Here is a 25,148-nt window from a genome sequence, read left to right as displayed (position 1 = left end):
TCTCAACATGTGCAAACACTTCGGCCACGAGGCCGATGCGACCAGCTCCATCGACGTCACCAAGGGCAGAGAGGTCTTGCCCAAGAATGTCAAGCCGGTGCACTACGACCTTACCCTAGAGCCGAAGCTGGATGGCGACTTTACCTACGAGGGCACTGTTGTCATTGAGTGCGTGTACCCCATGGCACCCGCTGCGCTACCGTCCGCTAACCGCCCGCTCGCAGCCTCGACGTTGTGGAGGACACCAACTCCATTTCCCTGAACACGCTCGACCTCAAGCTCCACTCGACCACTGTCAAGTCCGGCGACACCGTCATCACCTCCAAGCCCGACGTTTCCTACAATGAAGATACCCAGACCACCAAAGTCTCCTTCAAGGACACCATTCCCGCCGGTGGCAAGGCCCAGCTCGTCCAGACCTTTACCGGTGTGTTGAACAACAACATGGCTGGTTTCTACCGGTCTTCATACAATGCGGCGGATGGCTCGACAAAGTACCTGGCAACTACTCAGATGGAGCCCACCGATGCTAGGAGGGCGTTCCCCTGCTTCGACGAGCCCGCTCTAAAGTCCGAGTTCACCATCACCCTCGTCGCTGACAAGCACCTGACTTGCCTGAGCAACATGGACGCTGTCTCGGAGAAGGAGGTGGATTCGAAGATTGGAGGGGGCAAGAAGACGGCCGTCACCTTCCGCAAGACTCCGCTGATGTCTACATACCTTCTGGCCTTCATTGTCGGGGAGCTCAACGTCATTGAGACCAACGACTTCCGCGTCCCAGTCAGAGTGTTCGCGACTCCGGATAAGGACATCAACCACGGCAAGTTCTCTCTTGACCTTGCGGCCAAAACCCTCGACTTTTACGAGAAGAAGTTTGACAGCAAGTTCCCGCTTCCGAAGATGGACATGGTAGCCATTCCCGATTTCAGCGCCGGTGCCATGGAGAACTGGGGCCTTGTCACGTACCGCGTCGTTGATCTTCTTTTCGACGAGAAGATTAGTGGGGCGTCCACCAAGCAGCGTGTTGCGGAGGTTGTCCAGCATGAACTGGCCCACCAGTGGTTCGGCAACCTGGTTACCATGGACTTCTGGGACGGTCTTTGGCTGAACGAAGGGTTTGCTACCTGGATGTCGTGGTATTCATGCAACGCCTTCTACCCAGAGTGGAAGGTCTGGCAAGGTTACGTCACCGACAACCTGCAAAGCGCATTATCTCTTGACTCCCTGAGGTCTAGCCATCCTATCGAGGTACCCGTTAAGCGTGCGGATGAGATCAACCAGATCTTTGACGCTATTTCCTACTCAAAGGGTTCGTGTGTGCTGCGCATGATCTCCAAGTATCTTGGCGAGGAGACCTTCATGGAGGGGATCCGTCGTTACCTCAAGAAGCATGCTTATGGAAATACCCAAACAAGTGACCTGTGGGCTGCTCTGAGCGATGCCAGTGGCAAGGACGTTGAGAAGGTCATGGATATCTGGACGAAGAACGTTGGCTTCCCCGTTGTGACTGTCACCGAGAAGCCGGAGTCTGGCTCCATCCATGTTAAGCAGAACAGGTTCCTTCGCACAGCAGATGTCAAGCCGGAAGAGGACAAAATCCTCTACCCCGTCTTCTTGGGTCTGCGCACCCAGGAGGGAATCAACGAAGAGCTCACCCTGACTTCTCGAGAGGCCGATTTCAAGCTGAACAACACCGACTTCTTCAAGATCAACGCCGACCACTCTGGTATTTATCGTACTTCGTACACTCCTGAGCGCCTTCAGAAGCTCGGAGAAGCTGCCAAGAAGGGTTTGCTCTCGGTTGAGGACCGCGCCGGCATGATTGCTGATGCTGGTGCGCTTGCTGCATCTGGTTATCAGAAGACTTCCGGCCTTCTCTCTTTGCTCGAGGGCTTCAAGGCCGAGCCCGAGTTCGTTGTCTGGGATGAGCTCACTGCCCGTGTCGGCTCTCTGCGCTCGGCCTGGATCTTCGAGGATGAGGCAGTCAAGGATTCACTTAAGAAGTTCCAGCTCAAGCTTATTGAAGGCAAGGCCCATGAGCTCGGCTGGGAGTTCAAGGATAGCGACGGTCATATCGAGCAGCAATTCAAGTCGCTCCTTTTTGGCGCGGCCGGCATCGCAGGCGACGAGGCGGTCAAGAAGGCGGCTTTCGATATGTTCGAGAAGTTCAAGAGTGGCGACAAGACGGCCATCCACCCGAACATCCGTGCCAGCGTCTACGGCATCGTTCTGACGTACGGAGGAGCCGAAGAATACGACGCCGTGCTAAAAGAGTACCGGACGGCGAGCACAAGCGACGAGCGCAACACGGCCCTGCGCGCAATTGGACGCGCCAGGAGCCCGGAGCTCATCCAGAGGACGCTGGCTCTTCCGCTTAGCGATGAGGTCAAGGGCCAAGACATCTACCTTCCGCTTGGCGGCCTCCGCACACACAAGGACGGCATTGAAGCGCTCTGGAAATGGATGACGGAGCACTGGGATGAGCTCGAAAAGAAGCTGCCGCCCGGCCTGACGATGCTTGGTACGGTCGTCTCGATCTGCACGTCGAGCTTCACGCGCAAGGAACACATTCAGCGCATCGAGGACTTCTTCGGCAAGCGCAGCACCAAGGGTTTCGACCAGAGCCTTGCACAGTCTCTGGACGCCATTCGGGCCAAGTCCAACTGGATCACTCGGGACAGCTCGGATGTCGAGGCATTCCTCAAAGAGCACGGATACTTGTAAACAAAAGACTTGCATTGGGCGGCGAACTGGATGCAATGACGGCTTGGGTATATATATGCATTGCCTTGCTGGCGATGGATTGCACGGGGCTGCTAGGTCCTGTATGTCTATTTAGAATTGGCACCTCCCAGGCATAATACATTTGCATTGTTGATACGGACGTAGGTAAAGTGAACAGCTAGTGTGGGTGGTGACGCGGTCAAGGCTTGGCGCGCGCGAGTCGGGCTGGTCCAAGGGCGGACGGAGACTGACGTCAACCGTCGTGGCTTCGAGGAGGCGCAAAAGCTGCGCGCGCGACAAGACCGCGCAGTGGTGGCCGTGACAGCAATGCGCAGGCGTGCGGTTTCCAGGCGGATTGCTGCAGCGGGGCATCGCCTCGTGCTGACGTCTGCTTCCGTGGCCCTGCGCCCCCAACGCTCAACGCTCAGTGCGGATGACATGTGAATCAAATAGAACCACGTCTCCAGACTCCGTGTCGCCCCTCCCTTGCACCAACACCTTCAAATCCACCGAACCATGGGTGATGATTCGCTCGTTTGATCCGCCGACACCCCCATCGACATGATCCAAATAGAAAACGACGAGCCCCCCGAGCTTCCCGCTGCCTCGCCGACCCTGTTGTCGTCACCTTCCTCCGGGGACCATCGCCCGCCTCTGCCTACTGCCACGACACCCTCTCTCGGCCGTGCGCTTTCACCCGCTGCATCCGCAACCGCCAGCGCCCGTGATGATTCCACCGTCACAGATGCCCTCCGTCTCCTGAACCGCTCGCCGCACCCGTACCACCGCCGCAGACAGCAATTGCGCGAGCCGCAACAGAGCTCGCCCGCGTGGAGCAACTCATCCTCAGCAACCTCCTCGGACTACGAGAACGGCAATGTCAATGGCGACGGAAATGGCAAAGCCAACGGGCGTCAGCGCGCCGCGCCGACGTCGTACCCCTCGCAGGCGGCGTCGCGTAGCATGAGCGAGAGCGGCACCGAGGCCGACGACGAGGGTTACGGCTTCGTGAAGGCGCTGCCCGCGCCGCCCATCCGGCCGCACAAGGGACTGAGGGATGTGAAGGAAGTCGACGCGGCGAACGACTCGGGGTTGCTGACGCCGAGCGTGCTGGAGGAGGAGGGCCGACGGTTGAGCGTCGCCACGGGATACTATTCCCAAAGGACGGGGAAGACTGGGATGGAGGAGGAGACAATTGAGGACGAGAAGGTGAAGAGGGAGAGGGAGAGGTTCGCGAAGAAGAGAAGGGCGGAGATGCTGAGGAGGGGGTGTGAGGTTGCGCTGCTGGCGGCGATTGGGACCGTGGTGCTGCGCGGAGCCGTGGCGTGCAGGAGCCTAGATGCTTGGAGCAGAGGTAGGGTGGTCAATGGCTTCTCTGGGGAGGCACACAAGCTCACCATTATTCCAGCAGAGCTGTCCGGTTACGTCGTCCTCTACGCACTGCTCCTCCTGCTTTACCCGCTCCGACTACTACTGCCTCCGTGTGCAAAATCGGAAGAGAAGAGGCCCCGACTGCGGAAGCGGATCCACGTACCCGCTGCATTCGACCCGGCTCCGCTTCTCTACCCAGCAGCGATACCCGTTTTTGTTTCTTTATCACTATACCCCAGCATGGAAAAGCTCCTGTTGCCAAATATTGTCCTTGCGGCGTCCGCTCTTCCGCCGCTACTCATTCCTTCATACGGTCACGGGAACGGATACAGTATGGAACATTGGTTTGTTTCCATTATTCCTCTTATAATATCAGAGCATACCGACATCCCTTCAAAGACTACGGCAGCCAAGCCGTATCTTTTAAAGGCACCGGCGGATCGCGTTGATTCGGAAACTATCGCCTCGCTCTTTGCGCTGCACCAAGCGCTTCTACCTCCGCTTTATTACCTCACGACAACAAGTCTTCTCCCCGCCGAACTGCAGCTGCTTTCTACAACACTTATCAACCTTCTCCTCTTCTCCACAAGCTCGCAGATGGCTATTCTCAAATCGATACTCTGGATCGGCGGAGTCCTGCTCTTTATGTTCTGCGGTCATACCTTGAGATGGAACGTTGCGCTCGCGCGCATACCAAAATGGCGGTTTAGGCGAGCAGGGCGTATCATCAAAGCTCAACAAACTTTCCTAGGCATTTTAAACGAGGGTCTTCGTCCAGGGTCCTCGCGGTCCAGAAGCAGGGGAGGCTATGCTTCTGATAGTGATGCTGATGAGGACAGCATCCCTGATCATGTCTCAGATGACCTTAGGCTCAAGCCTGTGGAATCTGCACCGGGAACAATCCAGCACGCAGCGTCAGTTGGGACTAAGCTCGCTTTTGAGGCGTTCAGGGATGCAATACTCCCTTCTAGAGACACCAATCCGGCTACCCTGCGAGGGCGTAGACATACTTTATCGAGCATCGACCCAAGGAAAGCTGCGTCGCGCTCTGCTCCTGGTAGAGCGAAGCGTAGGAAACAGTCCTATGCACAATCCTTTCTCGCACTCACGCCGACGCAAGCTACCATGAGGAGATGGATGTATGCTGGATGGGTCTACGTCGCCATGGTGCTCCTCGTATTGGGACCAATCAGGGCCTACATTGGAAAGTTTGCGCTACATGGTCGAGAGCCATTCGGCTGGGCCATTGGCTATCTTTTCGGCAACATTCGGGACGTCCGTTTCTTCGTCTTTGACTGGGGCCTTTCCAGCTGGATCAGCCTCCCTCCGCTCTCCGACTTTACCGCGAACGACCTTGCCGAACTCTCACGGGCAGAATTTATCCGCCAGGTCCTCTGTGGCGGTGCGGCTAACACACGCCTTCTCATCACGGGATACTGGGTGCTCATCCTAATCCTTGGCATGGCAACCGTTCTTTCCCTCTCAACAACCGTTGAGGTCGACACACGCCGCAAGGTCTTTCACGGCATGATGGTCGCCATGCTACTACCTACAATCTTCATCGACCCATGCTTCATTGCCCTCACCCTTGCTCTCGTCCTCTCCGTCTTCTGCCTCCTCGACCTCATCCGCGCGGCGCAACTTCCACCACTGTCGAAACCGCTCGCCTACTTCCTCACCCCCTACGTCGACGGCCGCGATCTGCGTGGCCCCGTCGTCGTCTCTCACATCTTCCTACTTATCGGCTGCGCGATTCCCCTGTGGCTCAGCCTCGCGGGTGTGCCGCGCGACGGGACCGACGGGGACGAAGGGGGACCGTGGCGCGGCTGGGAGGTGCGGGGCCCGAGAGACGTGAGCCTGGTGGCAGGTGTTGTGTGCGTCGGCATGGGCGACGCGGCCGCCAGTCTTATCGGGCGCCGCTGGGGCCGCCGAAAGTGGCCGTGGCTCGGCGGCAAGAGCCTCGAGGGCAGCGTCGCGTTCGCCGCCGCCGTGACCACGGGCCTTCTTTTCGCTAAGGCGTGGCTGCGCCTGGGCCAGTGGGACGGAGGAAGCAACGGTGCTGCCGCCGTCGCCACCGCAAGCGAGGAGGTGCGGACGTTGTGGCCCGGTCTGCGGGATGTGCTGGGGTTGGTGAGGCCAGTAGATGTGAGCAAGGCGGCGTGCGCGGGCGCGGTTGCGAGCTTTATGGAAGCGGTATTGACGGGCGGGAATGATAACGTGGTGGTTCCGGTGGTGCTGTGGTTGGTGGTGAGGGGATTGGGAGTTTGATACTTAGAAGTGAGGACAGCGAAAGAGCCAGCCGGTGGAAAGCTAGTATATGTAGCCTATAATGTAGAATATCTTTCTTCCCTTTCCGTCCATCTCGCTATGTAGGCCCTGCGACAGTAAATACGAAGATGGAGTGGACGATCCGTAACGTGCGGTGTAGTCACTGACCTTTTCGAGGATTAATAAGATACTGGCCTCTCCTCCAAATGATTGCATTTCTGCTGTACATATCTCCTCGGACGGCGCGATCCACCGGCACGTACATCGCGCTATGTCCTTTCTATGTGGGCAGGGGAAGCAAATACCTAGACGTAGGTGGAGGTTTCACAATCTTTCTTCATAATTATTTCAAACAGATACATACTATGGAAATAGTTGCGAGTTTCGACCCCATACAAACACGGACAGCAGTTGGATTTCACAGCATACATAATTTATAACCCTCTCTGGCACGATCTCACAGGAGTACTTGACGTGTGAGTGGATCGCGTCGACTGAGGAGATATAGATACCCCTCACAAAGATCGACACAATCATAGTTTACTCTGCCCCCCACCGCCGCCACCGCCCCCGATGTAGCTCTGGCCTAACCGCAGCATGTCCACGGCTTCCCTAACCATGTCCTCGACGATCTCCCGGGCGGGCTTGACGTCGGCGATTACGGCGGCGACCTGGCCCATGAGGAAGGGCATGTCGACGTCCTTGCCCTCATCCATGTCCTTCTCGAACGGCACGATGCCGGCGTCGGTCAGCGCCTTGATCTCCTGCGGGCGGGCCTCCCACTCGGCGATGTACTCGTTCATCTTGACGCGTAGCGGGCGACCGCTAATGACCAGGGTGCGCAACGTGTCCTGGAAGCTGGCGTCGACGACGGCCTGCTTGTGCAGGCGCGAGCAGCCGGCCTCGGCGCAGGCGACGAAGCGCGTGCCAACCCAGACGCCCTGGGCGCCCTGCATGAGGCTCGAAGCAAGGCTGCGGCCGTCGCGGATGCCGCCGGCGGCGACGACTGTAGCCGGCTCGCCCGTCAATGGCGAGCGGTAGTGCCGCGCGACGTCGACGACGGCCGGAATGAGGATCGAGTTGGCGATGTCGCCTGTGTGGCCACCACCCTCGCCGCCCTGCGCACACACGACGTCTACGCCGGCCTCGAGCGCCTTGATCGCGTGCTTGGGCGCGCCAACCATGTTCATCACCAGCACGCCCGCCGCGTGGAGGCGCTCGATGACACGCGCAGGCGGCACGCCCACCGCCGAGACGAACAGCTTTGCGCCATTGCGGATCGTCACGTCGACCAGCGCGTCCAGCTGGCCGCGCGTGTAGTCGTGGTTCGTCTTGCGCGCCGAACCACCCACCTGCGGCAATGCTAGGTCCACTCCGAATGGTAGAGACGGGTCCGCCAGGTTCGCCTTCAGCTCGTCGATGATGGCCTGCAGCTGCGCCGGGGTGTACCCCAGCCCGCCGATTACCCCCAGCCCGCCGGCGTTCGACACGGCCGCCGCCAACGGCCCGCCAGACGTGCGCGCCATGCCCGCTAGAATGATGGGGTACTTGATCCCCAGGAGCTTGCACAGTGGCGTTTCGAGTGCGGGGGGTGGCGCCATGGTTGAGGTCGTGTGATGAATTACGTTGGGTGCAGGGAAATCCTCGAGGATCGTCAAGGTAGCACGGTGTCAATGGGTGTCGGATGAGAGTGAAGGCGAAGTGCGCTGCACGGAAGCCTATCTAGTCAGAGTCAGTCGGATTATTATTGTAGGAGAAATGGTGACCGGGGCTATCGGCTATCGTAAGGTCCGGATCGCCTTTTTGCGGGGAAGCGTCGCGTCCGAGGTCAGGCCTGTACACACGTCACACGTGACATCAGCTTGCGTCAAAAGCCGCGGCTCTGCCAGTTCTCAGGACTCCTTCACCATCGGGGCACGCGCGGGACTCTTTGATAACAATAGTGCATCTTGTACCCAACAACCCAGACCTAGTGTACAGCAAGCAGAAATTCCTTATGACTTCCTGACTCCGTTGACCTGTCCGTTCACCTTGCCGTTGGCTTTTCCATTAGCCATAGTCTGCGGAGGCGGCGGGGGCGGCGGAGGTCCGAAAACCTTTGCTTCTGGGCCGGGGCGCACATCAATTGCCTCCTCTTCGGTGTCCTCGTCGTACTCCTCACTGCCCTCCTCATCGTACTCGTCTTCGTCCAGGTATTCGCTCTCGGTACCCTCGTCGTCCGGATCAAGGTCGTGCGGCGGCGCCTGGCCGCGGCCTTGGGCTTGCATGCCGCGGCAAAGCTTCTCAAGGTTCTCGTTCTTCCGGCGCAGCTTTTCCATCTCCTGCTGTGTACGCGTCCGCTCCTCGGCCATCTCGAGAATGTTCTTGTTCGTCGCCTCTTGTTTGCGCGTGAGCACGAGATTCTCCTTTTCCAGCCGCTTGGTCTTCTTGGACATTTCCTCCATCTCGCGGCGAAAAGTCAGGAAGAGGTCGTTCGAATTGTTGAGCGTGTCCTCAACCTGGGGATCCGTCAATTTTGTCATCTATAAGAAGCATAGTGAACAGCGGCCAGACCCATAGGCGAGACATATGTAAACTCACCTGTTTGAATTTCTCCACGTAGATGTTGAGCTGGCTGCGGAGCTCTGCTTCAGTTTGAGAGAAGGTGGTGACTTGGCGAGTCAACTGGTTGGACTTGGACGACTCGACTTCCTGCGCTTTGCGTTGCTGATCGAGCTTGGCCTGGTGGTAAAGGATTTCGAGCTCCTTGACGCGTAACAGAGACTTGAACTGCTTCTCTCGGCATTCCCATTGGTCCAGGAAGGACTTGAACTTTTCCTCGAATCTGATCGCACCGGATTAATCGGCTGTAGCCACTGGCTGGCACGGGACGACACGTACAATCTATCCAAGTCTGTATCCATCGGCTGTGGTTCCGGGTTTTCCTTCGAGTTGATGACATCCTCAACGTCCAACACCATGCGCTCGAGGCGTTCGTGCAATTCCTCGCGGTGGCGGGACTCGGTCGCTTCGCGCTGCACATTTTCCTCCTAACAAACGGCAATCAGCACTTGTGCGAGGCGCTTGCAAGCAGCGGCAGCGGCAGCGGAAGCGTAGCGTACCTTCAGCTTCTTGTTTTCCTTGGTAAGATCGCGCGACATCTTCTCCAGACGCTCCTTGAGAGTGGTCATCTTGTTCAGGTCGGTCTTGCCCGAGTCCTTCTCTTTTTGCAGCTGGTCAGCGCGCTTTTTGGCCTTGACGTGCTCGCGCTCCGTCCGCTTCATATCGGCAAACAAGGCCGTGTACCTCCTCCGCACCTCCTCGACCTTCTTCATCGGTGACTCAATTTGCGACAGCAGCTGCGACAGCTCTCGGTTCGCCTTCTTGACCTCGCGCTCAATCTCGACATCCTGATCCTTTTCTCCCGCAGCGTCCAGCTCCAGTTGAGCAATCTTCGCGGCGATTTGTTCCGAGGCGTCTCTCGGGTCCGCTCCCTTCTTGCTCTTGCCCTTCTTGGGTGGCGGGCCCGCAGGCGCGGGCGGTGGTGCCGTCGAGGTCGCCATTGAAGGATGGGCCTCCTCCGTCATGGTACGATTCGGCGGCAGAGGGTGCAGGGATGCCGCGTGCGGGAGCAGCGAGGCACACGGGCGGATTACGCTGGTGTGGCAGAGGTGGGTGCGCGCTCTGTGGGTGGAGGTGGCAGCGCAGCCACTGCTTAGAGCGCGCAGGACAGAGGACGGCAGGCGTCCTTTACATAGAAATGGGGCGGCCGCAGCTGCGGGAGGTGCTGCTGGCCGGCGTAGGATGGTTTGCGTAGGCGATCCGCAGAGAGCCGTCGGCAGGATGTGCCGTGTAGCTGAGACTGGGGCGGGCCGGGACTGGCGGCAGCACTGGCGGCCGTGGGGCTCGTGGGAGGGCGTCAGAGCTCGGGGGTTGGTGGTGACGGCGAGCGTAGAGCACCTTGGAGAGGCGGGCGAATGGTGCAGGTGGAGTGGAAGGATGGGCTTCGGCAGGCAATCTTCTGCCGTGACGGAGGCTTGCAGCACAGTCCCAAGCAGACGAGGCATGCGCCTGCGCCTGCCGCCCACCAGCTCAGACAACCCTCAACACCCGCCCCGCCGTGGCCCGTCGCAGACACATATGCCGCCAGCCATTCCTGCCCGCACTGCTGTGCAGGTGGCCGACCCTCTGCCCGGTCCCTTCGCCGCGGTGCCTTGCCCGCACTTGCACCCGCCGTGACTAAGCAGCTCGCTCGGCGGGACTACGCGCAGTGGCGCCGACCATCATGAAGTCCGCGCCCGCCCTCGTCGTCATCATCGTCGCTCGTTTGCTCTTCACCACCGTCGTTGTCATGTTGCGCGCTTCTTCACGCCCGGCGCTGGCGGCCTCGCGCACCACTGCGCCCTTCCTGCGCGCCTCTGCCGCCGGCCATGGCTCCGTCCGCGCTCTCGCCTCCGTGACGGATCTTAAGAAGTTCCCGGAGATCGGGTCGCATCTGCACGGCTTCACACTGCGACGCGCCAAGCACGTCCCAGAGCTCGAACTGACGGCCATCCACCTGCAGCATGACAAAACGGGCGCCGACTACCTGCATGTCGCCAGAGACGACTCGAACAATGTCTTCTCAATTGGCTTCAAGACCAATCCGCCCGACGATACCGGCGTCCCTCACATTCTCGAGCACACCACTCTGTGCGGAAGCGAAAGGTTTGTCGCCCGCCCTGCATTGGTGGCCGCTACTGATCCAGGCCAGATACCCTGTCCGCGACCCTTTCTTCAAGATGCTGCCGCGCTCGCTGTCCAATTTCATGAATGCCTTCACCTCGTCAGACCACACCACCTATCCTTTCGCTACCACGAACCCGCAGGATTTCAAGAACCTGATGTCGGTGTATCTGGATGCCACTCTGCACCCTCTCCTCAAGGCGAACGATTTCACACAGGAAGGCTGGCGTATCGGCCCGGAAAATCCCTTGGAGCCTGCGTCGAAAGACAACCAGCTGGCTTTCAAGGGTGTCGTTTACAACGAGATGAAAGGCCAGATGTCGGATGCAAGCTATTTGTACTACATCCGCTTCCAAGACCACCTATTCCCCGATATCAACAATTCAGGAGGTGACCCGCAAAAGATCACCGACCTGACCCACGAGCAGCTAAAAAAGTTCCACGCGGATCACTACCATCCGAGCAATGCCAAGGTATTCACATACGGCGACATCCCACTCGAAGAGCACCTGAAAAACATTGGAGCCTCGCTGGACAAGTTTGGCAAAATCCGTGTAGATACGGATATCAAGCTGCCAATTGCCCTTGACGGGCCGAAGAACGTCACCGAAAAGGGTCCCATTGACCCCCTGGTCCCGGCAGATATGCAATACAAGACCTCAACATCTTGGCTCATGGGCGACTCGTCTGACATCTTGGAGACGTTCTCCCTCGGACTCCTGTCATCCTTGCTGCTGGACGGGTACGGCTCTCCTCTGTATCGAGGTCTGATCGAGGCAGGTCTGGGTCCGGACTGGAGCCCGAACACTGGGTATGATGGATCCGGAAAGGTCGGCATCTTTTCAATCGGCCTCAATGGCGTCAAGAAAGACGACGTACCCAAGGTCAAGGAGGCCATCTTCAGGACTCTGGCCGAAGCCAAGGAAAATGGCTTCAGTCAGACGAAGGTCGACGGCATTCTGCACCAGTTGGAGATTTCTCTCAAGCACAAGACCGCTCATTTCGGCATGAGCCTCATGCAGCGCCTCAAACCTGGCTGGTTCAATGGCGTCGACCCCTTCGATGCTCTTGCGTGGAATGAAGTAGTCGACGCCTTCAAGGCTGAGTACGCAAAAGGTTCCTACCTAGAAGGCTTGCTAGAGAAGTACCTTCTCAATGATAACACATTCACATTCACCATGGAACCTTCGCAGACCTATGCGCAAGAGACTGCGGAAGAAGAGTCGCAACGACTGGCATCTAAAATCCTCGAAACTACAAAGAACTTTGGGACCGAGGAGGAGGCGAAGAAATTCTTGGAACAGCGCGAGCTGGAGCTTCTCGAGGAACAAGAAAGTGGTAGGATGCAAGACTTGGGATGCCTTCCCACGGTTCATGTCAAGGACATTCCGCGTCAAAAAGAGAGGAAAGAGGTCAGGCAAAGTCGAGTCGGAGATGTGAAAGTGCAGTGGAGGGAGGCGCCCACCAACGGCTTGACCTATTTCCGCGCTGTCAACGTGTTCGAGGACCTCCCGGACGAGCTTCGTGAAATGATACCGCTTTTTAGCGACGCAATCATGAGGCTCGGCACCAAGGACAAGACTATGGAACAATTGGAAGAGCTTATCAAGCTGAAGACTGGTGGTATCAGTGTTGGGTACCACTCCACGACTACACCCACGAACATCCAGGGATATGAGGAGGGCCTGGTTTTTGCTGGATCTGCATTGGACCGCAATGTCCCAGCGATGTACGACCTGCTTCGAATCCTCATCGCTGAGACGAACTTTGAGGGCCCAGAGGCTGAGAAGCAAATTCGCCAGTTGCTCCAAGCTTCTGCTAGCGGCGCCGTCAACGCAGTGGCGGAGTCCGGTCATGCTTACGCAAGGAGGTATGCTGAGGCTGGCATCACGCCTGCAGCCCGTTTACGCGAGCAGACTGGCGGCCTAACCCAGGTCAAGTTGACGACCAAACTGGCGTCCAGATCTACCTCTGAGCCTTTTGAAGACGTGGTCAGCAAGCTGAAGACTCTCCAATCACTCGCCAGTTCCAACAGCAAGAACCTCCGTGTCGCATTGACATGCGGCTCTGAGAGTTCTGCATCCAACGAGGAAGCTCTTACTAAGTTCTTGTCCTCTATCCCTGCTAATCAGACAGGTATGCCGACCATTTCCCGTCTGACGGCGTTCCCGCGCAACGCCAAGTCTTTCTTCCCTCTCCCCTACCAGGTCTACTATTCTGGCTTGTCAATTCCAACCGTCCCGTACGTCTCGGCCGATGGCGCACCTCTACAGATCCTTGCTCAGCTGCTCACTCACAAGCACTTGCACCACGAGATTCGTGAGAAGGGTGGCGCGTACGGTGGTGGGGCTTACGCCAATGGTCTTGGTGGCATCTTCGGATTTTACAGTTACCGTGACCCAAACCCGCAGAACACGCTCAAGATCATCAATGAGTCAGGCGTCTGGGCGCGTGACCGTGCGTGGACGGACAGGGATCTTGAAGAGGCCAAGCTCAGTGTTTTCCAGAGCCTTGATGCGCCGGAGAGCGTCAGCCAAGAAGGCATGAACAGGTTTCTCAGCGGCGTCGACCACGAAATGCAACAGAAGCGGCGCGAGCAACTTCTCGATGTAAGTGCCGAGGACGTCAAGCGCGCGGCGCAAGAGTTCTTGGTCAACGGAGTGCCGAAGGGCAGCTTGGCTGTGCTCGGAGAAAAGAAGGGGTGGGTGAAGGAGGACTGGACAGTCAACGAGCTACACATGGCAGAGCAGGTCCAGGAGGTGGCTGGGGAAGCCGACGGCTCGACATAAAAGACGGTCGTGTATAGAACGGTGTGTATTATTGTATCATAACTCTACTCAAGGAATACCGGGATGTAAAAGGACCATAGCATATAGCTGCACGGGTAGCGGGACGGTGTTGGTGGATTGATGAGCGGAATGTATGAGGGTTTCCATGGGGTGGTTCTCCACTCGCTTTGACGGTGGTGACTTTACGTACCCGACGCGCGGACTGAACAGAAACGCAGCGACCCCAGCATACCCTCCATAGCTGGCGGCCGCTGCCGTGCCCTCGGGCACGACAAGCGCAAGATCAAAATTGCTCTGCGCAACCTCACGCAGAACCTCGGCTGTGCAAGCAGCGCGGATGGATCCGGCGAGGTTGGGCATTGAGCACCATCACCCAGGTATCAGAACTGCGGGCGCCCGAGATCCGGTCCGGCGGACTAACCTTGGGGGAACAGTCCAACAAGATGTATTCAAGGTAGCGGTCCAGAAGAATACGCGTATGTCTATCCAATCATCACCGACCAATCAAGTGCGGCGTGCAGTGCGGGGATCGACATGACGTCGCGGAAAGCGCGTCCTCCGCCGCCGACGCGTAAATTGATTTCGCGACGCGACTTCTTTCGTTCCGAGCAACCACCACCCTCCACGTGCACGTTGCTGTCTCGACGCCGCCTGGCTGCTTTCACCATGCCGACTGTCAAATGCTGTGAGGGCCTTTGTAGCGCTCCATCGTGCGTCTATCAAAGTATCGAGCTACCTCATCCGTCCCGGCATTGACCCAATCCTACAGCCCGAACCCCGATTTCCCCGTCGCATCGCGAGACGCACCGTTCGCATACACATCGCTAGATACATTCGAACTCCCCAAGGGCGCCGACAGACACTACGTGCAGCAATATGCCGACATGTATTACCTGCGATTGGTGCAGCTGAAGCCTGTCGTTGAAAAGATCGCGGCCGAGGAGTGGAATGATTACACGGTATATGCTCCAGCCCCCTCTCCGCCGCAACGATATGAGCGCTGACCCGGGCGCTTTGCGACGCCGATAGGTTGGAGGTGAAAAGGCGCGACAAGTCGATCGCGTGCTGGACGTGAGGCAGGGTGAACTGTGCTGGGTCGTTGGGACCGTCTACATGGAAATGCCGCTGAAGCCGAAGGTCCTGGATGATATATCGAAAGAGGTACGATTTGCTTCTTAGGAGGCGTAAAGGCGAGGCCCATTTCTGAACGTGGTATAACAGCACTGGATATCCGCGCCCCCACCTCGCGAGAAATACATCTCACCCGACGTCAAACGTGAGATCATGCTGGAAGACGAGTCCGGCCGCCTCCGCATGACTGGCCGCTGCTTGGAGGAGACAATGCTCGTCACTGGCGCCATCATCGCCGCCATCGGCACCGAGACGTCCGACGGTGTGTTTGATGTCTTGGAAATCAAAGTCGCAGACTTGCCACGCCAGCCCGAGCGCTGGGAGCTGGAGGACGGCGCGGCTGCGGTATCTGGCAAGATTGAGAATAGGAAGGATCACAAAGGCAGCAAGATCGCCCTCGTCAGTGGCCTTCAGATCAGCGGCAGCCACAGCGACGCGATGCAGCTCGACCTTCTCGCCGAGGCACTGACGGGCGATCTTGGCAACTCCAACTTTCAAGCCGATATTGCAAAGGTATCACGGTTAATCATTGCCGGCGACTCGCTCGCCAATGCCTGTCCAATCCCCTCGCGCGAAGAGCTCGTGGCTACGAAGAAGGGCAACGGCGGGAAGTACGGGTACGACTCTGCAACTTACAACGCCTCGCCGACAGATAATCTCGACGCCTTTCTGGACTCGATTCTGCCCACCATTGCCATTACACTGTTGCCCGGCCAGACCGACCCGGCAAACGTTCAGATACCCCAGCAATCGATGCATCCCGCGCTTTTCCCAAAGGCAAGGTTATATGCGAAAAGCCCCACGCAGCAGGAAGGGGTTGATGAAGTTCCCAGCACGTTTGATGCTGTGACGAACCCGTGGGAAGGCGAAGTTGAAGGCTGGAGGTTCCTAGGCAATGGCGGACAGCCCGTGAGCGATGTGTTCAAATACGTGGAGAGCGATAATCGGCTGGACATGATGGAGAGCATGCTGAGGTGGAGGTGTAATGCCCCGACTGCGCCGGACACGCTGTGTAAGTTCCCCTCTTCTACCCGTTCCCTCCGTTATTGGGATTGACTGGAGAGATGCAGGGTGCTACCCCTTCCAAGACGATGACCCTCTCCTCATCACGGACTGCCCGCACGTATACTTCGCAGGTAACCAGCCGTCATACGACACCCGGGTCATCGAGGGTCCGGCGGGTCAGTTGGTCAGGATCGTAGCCGTGCCGAAGTTTAGGGAGACGGGATTGGTGGTGCTCATCGATTCAGAAACGTTGGACGTGGAGTTTTTAGAGGTGGAGAGGGTGGGGGGTAGTGAAATGTGAAAGCATGAGAACGGACGAAGATGGGAAAAGGAATCCGGAGAAAGGGGTTGCTCCTGGGGCAGCACTGATAGCTGATACCCCGGTGTTTTCCGTTTTATTGCATCGGCTCGGCGCTGACACGGTTTGGGAGACGGGGGGGAACAAAAAATGGGGTGGGTAGTCTGGCATGGGAGAGTGCCTTTTGGACTCAGAATAGCATGTTACTCAACGCAAAGGCTCATGCCACAATCACCTCACTCTTCGTCCCACGTGGAGGAGAGGGGCCGTTAAAGTAGCTTCTCATCCTTTGACTCTGCTCTTACATCAACAACCAATACTTCACAGCAAGTCCAAATGGCCGGTCGCCTGCTGACCAGCGCAATGTTCATTATCGTTCCATACGGAGACTGAATAGTTACACACGCCATGGAAGAGGTGTCACGATTTCAGTGAGGGAAGACGGCTTATCTTGCTCGCGTGACGTAGCTGTGATGTCTACCCCGCGTGCGGTTGATGGAGATCCCGGTCGATCGGCAAAGGGGGCCGACCACACGACCACCTCCAACCCCTCCCATCTGACATCGGATATGGCGTGCATCACGCCCAATGACGCTCTCGCGTCCCAGTGGGCTAACCCGGGCTGGATGTCGAGTGTCCGGAAAATGCGGAGTGCATATCGCAGCATCCTATGGCGCCACGCATGTGATGGGGTTTGGGGTCGCGGGGCCCACATTAAAGCCAGCGATGAGGCAAGAGCCGGTAATTTTATTTCGACTTCGCCTGCCTTGCGTTGTGTTCCGTGACGTTGCTGTCAGCTTCTCGTTTCGCTTCTCCTCCAGGAAGAGCATCCTTCTACTTGCTGCGCCTCGTTGATCAACACCCCGTCACCCACCGAATTTGCAACTTCACGCATACAACACCCCCACGCCCGTTTGTTTTGTCCATCTTCTCTCACGGCACCAGCAAACAGTGTTAGGAAGCGAGCATACACGGTGGAATCGGCCAGTAAGAGGCTCTTTTTAGGCGCTACCGACAACCATGGCTGACGGACACGTAAGCACCTCTCCCCCCTCCTTGTCTCTTTCCACGCCGGCCTTGCGGGCACGTTGGGGCCAACGCTCTGCCGTCTTCCTTTTCCGTTGACGCCCGCAATGGCAGCACGTGGCCGACATGTCGTCTCACGTCCCCGACCACTCGCACCACCAAGATGACGGCCATCACCACCACCAAGATGACGGCCATCACCACCATCATGATGACGGCCCTTCCCGCTCCTCTGGCCCTGACTACTCTCTCGGTCCCGCCGGAAATGCCCTCCCGGGACTGAACAGTCCGGAGTCGAACCGTAGGTGGCGCCGCAACGGAAACGAGTCTGAAGAAGACGGCGGCGATACGGAAGAGCAGCCGCTGTTGACCCGGCGTTCTCGACGAGTCTACTCACCCGCCCCCATCCTCGCCATCGTAGTCTTGGTCCTGATCGTCGCCGTCATGGGCATCGTCGTTGTCGTGTCCAAGAGCCGGGACGGTTATACGGGTGCAGGCCGTGCATTCGACTAGACGACGTCTTGTTTTGTTTCCCCCTCTGCTGCCCATCTCGTTTCCCGTTTCTCGCTTGTTGATTCCGATGGTCATTTTGTAGCTCTTCGATACCCCTGGGTAGTCAGGAGTCAGCCAAACCGTAATGGTAGAGCCGTACATCTTAAGCGTGGTTCATTTGGAGTCTCTTTTCCTTGGCCATGGGCCTCGTCGTTCTATAGAGTGGACTTCTACTTTCTCCCAGCTCGACGCGCATCTTGATAAAGCCTTCCTCGGTACAAGGCAGGAAGCTCTCTGAGAAGTCTGTCACGTCCCAGGTAGACCGTAGGAGGAGGCTGATCCGAATCGTAACTTGCTCCCAGACTTCAGATTGGAAGAAAGAGTTCCCCGATAGACGGTACAGCCGAGGCGCTAGCCTCATCTTGGCCCCAGGTCAGTTATGTTGATGCAATTGGTTGAAGAGACTCTTAGCAGGGGTGGTCTCCTGTCGAGTCTGCTAATGGATTGTCCGCTTCGAGGAGAATAAAAAGCCTTCCGGAGAAATCAAAGAAAGCGACTGGAAAGCAGTGCATGGCTGCATTGATAAGGGCAAGAAGACACCCTAACATCAGACTACCAAAAATTTAGCCTATCCAAATCCATCTCGTAGAGATATTACACTATGCTTACGCTGGCAGTTGGATCCAATATCTAGACGCAATCATCTACCCTCAAGTTTCACACCTACGTCCGAACATTGCAGTCAAATACCCACTCAGGGGAAATGTAGCATCCTCGATGGGGCTGAGAGGACTCGTAATCATTCATACCCTGCTGTGCTTCCACGCACCTGCTCGAGAAGTTGCGAAGCACTCTCTGGAGCGCTGGATTTTCAAGCAATATAAGCCCCACCACCAAAAAAAAAAAAAAAAAAAAAACAAAGGGCGCAAATTTAGTGGTGCTCCCATTACATCTGAATCGATTGGGACCTTCACTGATCGAAACAAACGAAGAATAAGATCCGCTCCACCGGTCCTGGCCGCCCGTAAAGGTACACTAGACGCGACGAAAGGCGGCAAACTCTCGTGTGGCTAGGATTGAAATCTCCTGATGAGCCACAGCTATCGTCCTACCCGCAGCCCGCAAGGGATAAGAGAATAGGTAAGAAAATTCACATCACTATCTTCAGCAGCACCGGCCAAGCGGCCCCACATACCGCGCCCTTGGGACGCAACACCACATATGGGGGTCCTACCTCTTCCCGCGCATCCTTCTTGACTCGTGGGGGGATTGGAGGGAGGGTGGTCTAGCCGCGGTGTAGATATGCAATTCAATGCATACATTGCATTATTATCTACACGCATGTTGCCGCCCCTGCTACTGCTAGTCTTTAGACCCTGCGTCAATCGAACCCTGAGATGTTGAGAGAGGGGAGAAGGGACTGATCTTCTGGAAGATCTCTCGTCCAGATCAAACCTCCGTCCAGCCACTTGCTCCACAGTTGACAATGCAGCGAGATCCAATGGACGGGAGATCTCATCAAAAGCAAAGGTAGAAAGCGATCGAAAATCCACTTTCCGATAGCCACGCGACAGTAGCGAGGGGGAGCAAGGATCCGGTGGTGGTGGCTCTGGGCTAGCATACGCATGTGGCGCGGATCGTGCGGGAAAAGAAAGAAGGGAAAAAGCAAAACAAGAGACGCGACTATCGAATCTTTGCCCTGCATATGAGATTCGCGGAGACAGCGCCGCCGACGCTAAGCTGCCAGCCTCACGCCTGCGGAAAAAAAGCAAAAAAGAGGCAAAAACTGATCAGCGCTAGGATCCGCAATACCACGACTGTGGCGCACCGAGGACGAAGCATCAAAGGGCAAAAACAAGAGAGAGAAAAAGGGCGTGCGCTCTTCCTTCAAGCCTACTTGTCATGTCGAAGATGGAGATGGTGACAAGCCAATAATGACGCGTTCAATACAGACCGAGCGTTTGAGACGAAGTAGGTGCGCGAGCTCGCGTGGTCCAGATGCGCGCCACGAGGGCAGAACGGATGAAAGGATGGCAGATGAGCACGCCATCCAGGTGACTACCGTGATAGTCGCGAGATCCACGACCGAGACTAGCTTGACAGGCAATCGAAGGGCTACGGGAAGGAAGAACGGCCAAAGTCTATTCGACTTGTGCATGCAGGAAGACGGACTCGTGGGCTGCCGTGGCACAGCGAGTGGTTGGGTACCGAGGCTAGGTGCAAGGACGAAGGAACAGGAGCTTGGGTTAGCAGCTTGTTGTTCTTTTTTGCACGGCACACGTGTCAAGGCGCTGTCCTCTGGGCTTTTGCCGTCGACTCCAGATCTACAAGATAGCGTCGTGGGCGGTTGGATAAGGATAAGCGCATGGCGAGACGAACTACTGCAGGGAAAAGCCCTCGGCCCAGGGTTTTCTCGTGCCTATCCTCATATCTCAAGGGTCTGTTGTAAGACAGGATCGGCGCGGCCAAGATGTGAGGTGCTAGCAGCACGTGTGAGAGGGCAATGCTGTTGTCGGGCACGGATTGTTGTCGGTAATTTCAAGCAGCAGGGCCAGGTGCGACGGCGCCTCAGCCGCCTTCCAGATCGGGACTGCTGGACAGTACGATCGAAGATGTCGATGCTGTGGCGCCGCGGTGGAGTCGCCCGGACAGGCAAAGGAGGAGGGTGCAGCAGTTCGCAGTCAGCAGCAGGAGGGATCTTCCCCGTCGGGCGGCGGCGGCCTGACTGGGAGCAAGAGCCTTGGGCTGCTGCCACTGCGCACATGCTCGCGGGAAGGCGCTCCCGTTCCGTGGACGGAGATAAGTGATAGGATGACAGCGCAGAGCTTTCCTGGAGCAAGGGCCTGGCGGAAGCATGGGGAAATTGCATGGCCAGACGGATCTGAGAAGCTGTGTCGACGAAGGGAAAAGCGCCCGCTTGCCACCGCGCCAACTAGGCTCCGGGCCGACCAGCTCTTGGGGGATTTCCAGTCCGCGCGCCGTAGTGTGTGGTAGGCTACGTCGCGTCTGAGCGGAGTCTGCCCGAGCGCGCCGCCGCTGGCTGCACGGATACGAGCGCATGGTGGTGCTGTGGCTTGTGAGGATGCGGACGAGCTGAAGAAACGTCCGCAGGCAAGATCCCGGCGGCCAGCGGTGGCAGTGCAGTCGGTGGTGGGCTAGCGGGCCCTAAGGAGCGCCGCGCCGCTCGAGCATCTTCCGAGTGCCTCGTGGGAACTGTGGCGGAGGTTTGCGAATTGCCGATGGCGCCTCGTCCACTGGGCCCGCGACACGGCATTGTGGCCGGCCATTGGACGGGACGGGCTTGTGCTGGTGAAACATGCGAGCTACCCGCGAGGGCGGCGGCGACGGCGACGGCGACGGCGACGGCTGCCTGCGTGCCTTGTCCTTGCAACATCCCAGCGCCAGGGCTTCGGGCTGACCATCGGCCACTCAGAATCTGCGTGTCAGCTTGTGTGCATGAGGTGAGCCTTCCGAGCGCCTTTTGTCGGCATCTCTCTCCGACCCTCAGCTGTCAGCTGTAAGCTTTTTCTCTCCTAGTTCTAGTTGCCTGAATGCTTGGTGCTGACTCCATTATTTCCGTCCATGCGTTTGATAGAAGGGTTCATGCCGGTTACCTTCGTCGCCCGTTAGCTCAAGTCTCCGTTTGTATCATGCCATCAGTAGCCTACCGTCCCCAGGTCGCCAGAAATTATGCAACGCTAGGCAGAATTGATGGAAAGCGCCATTGCGGCGCCATCGTCCAGAAGTCACCGCGTTGGCGCCCGCTGCGCTCGCCAAAGCCTTCGGTCCCAGAGTGACACCACTTCTCCACGCGCCCCGGATACAAACGCGGGAATATGTCTTTGGGACTGATTATACCGACCTACTGAAAGCCTCGAGCTGTGCAACGCGTTTGCTAGGCCTTCAAGTTTTCGGATGTCGGAGGTGAGTGCGGATAAAGCCGTCATGTCCGGATATATTTAGAGTTTATGGCGCTGGATCCGCCATCCTTTGGGCAAGTGAAAACTTTTGCGCAAAGGCAGGTAGACGGCAGAGGCAGAGAGATCGTGGAACAGGTTGACCTTGAGTTGATGAAGAGGAACGTGACCAAGGGCCACAGTGTATCGTCGGCAAAAAGCAGCAGTCCGCTCTCGGGTATGAAGTGCAGCATAGGGTGGAGCAAGACCCGGGCCGGCAACTGACGTCAGAAATCACCAGCCCGTAGCCGGTGGCCGGCCGATGAAGGGAACTGGTGGTGATGGGTGGCCCACGTTTCCGTGGCACGGCCGGGCTGGCCCGCCGGCAGCAAACAGCGCAAACATGCGGGCCGCCGGCTGACTCAGCATCTAGCCCAGTTGCAGCCTGAGCTCCAGCTCCAGCTCCAGCTCAAGTCCCCCACCATCCTCAGATACCCCGCCCCTCTACCGCAACCCTAGCCAACATGTCCAAGACCGTCAGTATCGAGTCGCCCGAGCAGTTCAGCTCGCTGCTGTCGTCCTCTCGCATCGTCGTCGTCGACTGTAAGTACCCGCCTGCGCACCGCGCCTAGCCTAGTCCGTTGGCACTGACCTTTTGCGCGTAGTCTATGCCGACTGGTGCGGTCCCTGCAAGGCGATAGCCCCATTGTACGAGCAGCTGTCCGCTTCGCTCTCGCGGCCCAACATCATCACCTTCACGAAGGTCAACACGGATACCCAGCAACAGGTGGCGCAGACGTACGGTATCACTGCTATGCCTACCTTTATGATTTTCAAGAACACCCGCGAGGTTTCGAGGATAAGAGGAGCCAATGCCGCTCAGCTTTCCGAGGCTGTCAAGAAGCTCGCTGCCGAGGCTGAGTCTGGTGGTGCCTCGTCCGGTGGCTTCGGAGAGGCCAGCGGCAGCTCCGGCGGCGGCTGGCTTGGCGCTAGCCTCCCGCGTGGCTATGGCGATGCCACGGAGCACGTCGATGTCCGAGGCCTCGATCTATTGAACGCGGATACCGAGGAAGCTGGAGGCGCGCGCGTGCTGTTCGCGACGAGCAAGCCGTCGGGCTCGGAGGCGGCAAAGGGCAAGGCTAAGGCGGGTGGCGCGCCGGACTGGGTCGAGAGCGACACCGACGAGCAGCTCATGCTGTACATCCCTTTCCAGTCGACGCTCAAGGTTCACACTATCCACCTCACGTCCTTCCCGCCCCAGCCGTCCGAGGACGCCGACGAGGTACCCATGCGGCCACGCACCATCAAGCTCTACACGAACAGGGCCCACAACCTTGGGTTCGAGGAGGCGGATGACATCCCGGCCACGCAGGAGATCGCAATCAAGCCGGAAGACTGGGACGCGAGCACCGGCACCGCCAAGCTGGAGCTGCGCTTTGTCAAGTTCCAGAATATTACCTCCTTGGTTATGTTCGTGGTGGACGGCGAAGGCGACGGGGAGAGGGTCCGCTTGGACCGGATCAGGATAATAGGGGACTCTGGCGAGAAGCGGGAGATGGGCAAGCTGGAGAAGATCGGCGACGAAGCGTAGAGGGGTACGGCGCGGCCGGCGTGGGAAGGTGGCCACGACGTGCGGCTGCCAGCCCGCGGCCATGTCCAGAGCAGAGCGAGCAAACATGCGAAATGCGAAATGCTCATCTGCAGGCTTACGTAGCATCATTTTTTTTTTTGGCATAGACCAGCATGCAGCACTCCGCTGTCCAAAAATACGACAGTCCAGGTTATTTTTGTGCTGCGAGCCACCACCACGCGGCTGTGAGATGGCGAGCATATTGAGATCTCCAGGGTCTATTGATTTCACGCATGGGGGACGGGGGTATGTCCGATCACCGCTCCAACGACAACGCCACTCGACCAGGCGCCACCGTAAAGTGTAAGGGCTTCGGTATGCAATATATTTCTTCTGTGACGTGACTGACGCTTGGTATAGATCACTGTGAAAGATTAATCAAGCAACACGGAGATATCGGTCACGTCGCCGCACGAAGAAGAAAATTCTCAGAGTTGCGCGCGTGGGAAGAGTTTTGTAGCCCACCCGCTTGATCCTCGGCCCACTGGCCGGGCGCCGCGTTTCTCCGGTGTTCGTCGACAAAACTAGGTCGAGGGCTGGCGCCGGTGGGAAATTTTTCAACACAAGGCCTGTGATGAACGATACGCAAAGTATCACCAAACACATGATAGGAAGAGACTGACCCGGCCACATGCCGGGCATGACTTCAACATACTCAATTCTGAGGCCTGTACCTACACACGCACACACAATGCCCCTCCCCCTCCCCCACTCCTGCAAGTGGCAGACAGCATATCGCGCGCGCGCAATGCCCGAAAGCAAGTCGAGGCTTTGCCGCCTCACGGGCGCTTGCGTGCGCGGACGACGCTGAGGCGCTTCTGGAATCCGTATCCCCATCTACCCTCGGCATCGAACACGGTACGCCGCCGGCCCTTCGCCTCAACGCGTTCATCTCCGACCCGTGTCCCTGGCGTACGCAACGCCAAAAAGTCGCTGTGCGCAGAGGCTGCGAAGCGTTCGCCTGGCAAACGACGGGTCCCAGTCCCCGACGCCGCGGTCTTTGCTTTCCATAGCCTCACCATAGGCTCGCAAGCCTCGGCTGCGCCGGGGAGGCCGGGGCGTGGGCCAGGCCCTTGTCGCGGCACCAGGTTGCCGCTGCCGTCGCACAGTTCTGCGCTCTCGTGCGTCAAGCCGCTGAGAAAGTTTTTGCATCTTGTCTCAGATCACGTTGGGCACGAGCATTCCGAAACATCTGGGCGTGACGGGCATGCCGTCCTTGCTGCCCTGCAGCGGGAACGGTAGACACCGGGTGGCAACGGCGAAGACATCATCACCATCCCAGTCCTGACTTCATCAGCCCTCGAGTCCCACGTGGGATAGTTGGCGCTGCTCCTGCACCCCGGACGCTGGGCTGATTGCGCCGTTCCATAACCGGCTAGAAAGCCTTTGATCTGTTCATCTGATTCGAGGATCCAACGAGATTACCTTATGATCTTCTATATCCGAGACCCTCGAAGGGCTCTGCGCCGTCATAATCGTTTCAATAGAGCAGTGCAACCTGTGAACTCTGAGCGGCGCTGGCGTAGGGCGGGACACATGATTTTCGATGCCTTGACTGATATGCAGACCGCCGACGTCAAACGCCACTCCTTCGACCGGTCTTGCCGTCACGAACGCCTGCAGCAATCCTGCTGGCAGCCATGCTACGTAAGTCCGCCTTCCGCAACTCTTGCGAGCCCGCACGCCGAGTCAGCCCCCGCGCGTCTGGTGAGGCATTACCCATCGCGCAACAACCGCACGCTGTCCACCACCTCTATCATCAGCTTATCTCATGAGTAACGTTAACCGTCCCGCCGGCTGTGGCAAAAACGGTC

The 25,148-nt window shown here is 57.8% G+C and overlaps 7 protein-coding genes across 7 annotated transcripts; 5 read left to right on the top strand and 2 right to left on the bottom strand.

Annotated features, from left to right (window-relative positions):
* Window positions 1-7: 7 nt before the first annotated feature.
* APE2 (Aminopeptidase 2 mitochondrial) lies at window positions 8-2,724 on the top strand (the record flags this gene model as incomplete). The annotated part of the gene is made up of 2 exons (XM_066778959.1): window positions 8-201; window positions 225-2,724. 2 exons carry the CDS (start codon window positions 8-10, stop codon window positions 2,722-2,724), a joined length of 2,694 nt encoding a protein of 897 aa, XP_066631396.1.
* Window positions 2,725-3,285: 561 nt separating this feature from the next.
* On the top strand, window positions 3,286-6,363 carry SEC59 (dolichol kinase; the record flags this gene model as incomplete). Its single annotated transcript, XM_066778958.1, has 1 exon — window positions 3,286-6,363. The coding sequence occupies one exon, from the start codon at window positions 3,286-3,288 to the stop codon at window positions 6,361-6,363; it is 3,078 nt and encodes a 1,025-aa protein (XP_066631395.1).
* Window positions 6,364-6,896: 533 nt separating this feature from the next.
* On the bottom strand, window positions 6,897-7,964 carry SLS55_007541 (uncharacterized protein; the record flags this gene model as incomplete). Its single annotated transcript, XM_066778957.1, has 1 exon — window positions 6,897-7,964. One exon carries the CDS (start codon window positions 7,962-7,964, stop codon window positions 6,897-6,899), a length of 1,068 nt encoding a protein of 355 aa, XP_066631394.1.
* Window positions 7,965-8,357: 393 nt separating this feature from the next.
* SLS55_007540 (uncharacterized protein) lies at window positions 8,358-9,929 on the bottom strand (the record flags this gene model as incomplete). Its single annotated transcript, XM_066778956.1, has 4 exons — window positions 8,358-8,885; window positions 8,944-9,187; window positions 9,244-9,392; window positions 9,465-9,929. 4 exons carry the CDS (start codon window positions 9,927-9,929, stop codon window positions 8,358-8,360), a joined length of 1,386 nt encoding a protein of 461 aa, XP_066631393.1.
* An 843-nt stretch (window positions 9,930-10,772) lies between these two features.
* Window positions 10,773-13,856, top strand: CYM1 (Mitochondrial presequence protease; the record flags this gene model as incomplete). Its single annotated transcript, XM_066778955.1, has 2 exons — window positions 10,773-10,780; window positions 11,096-13,856. The coding sequence occupies 2 exons, from the start codon at window positions 10,773-10,775 to the stop codon at window positions 13,854-13,856; spliced, it is 2,769 nt and encodes a 922-aa protein (XP_066631392.1).
* A 666-nt stretch (window positions 13,857-14,522) lies between these two features.
* cdc1 (DNA polymerase delta small subunit Cdc1) lies at window positions 14,523-16,043 on the top strand (the record flags this gene model as incomplete). Its single annotated transcript, XM_066778954.1, has 2 exons — window positions 14,523-14,531; window positions 15,078-16,043. 2 exons carry the CDS (start codon window positions 14,523-14,525, stop codon window positions 16,041-16,043), a joined length of 975 nt encoding a protein of 324 aa, XP_066631391.1.
* A 6,185-nt stretch (window positions 16,044-22,228) lies between these two features.
* On the top strand, window positions 22,229-23,295 carry txl1 (Thioredoxin-like protein 1; the record flags this gene model as incomplete). The annotated part of the gene is made up of 2 exons (XM_066778953.1): window positions 22,229-22,307; window positions 22,370-23,295. 2 exons carry the CDS (start codon window positions 22,229-22,231, stop codon window positions 23,293-23,295), a joined length of 1,005 nt encoding a protein of 334 aa, XP_066631390.1.
* Between the last annotated feature and the right edge of the window lie 1,853 nt (window positions 23,296-25,148).

This window comes from Diplodia seriata (assembly GCF_021436955.1).
Source record: "Diplodia seriata strain FDS-637 chromosome Unknown scaffold_7, whole genome shotgun sequence".
Taxonomy (NCBI): Eukaryota; Fungi; Ascomycota; class Dothideomycetes; order Botryosphaeriales; family Botryosphaeriaceae; genus Diplodia; species Diplodia seriata.
Note: the sequence above shows the minus strand (reverse complement) of the source record. Positions and strands in the feature narration are given on the sequence as shown.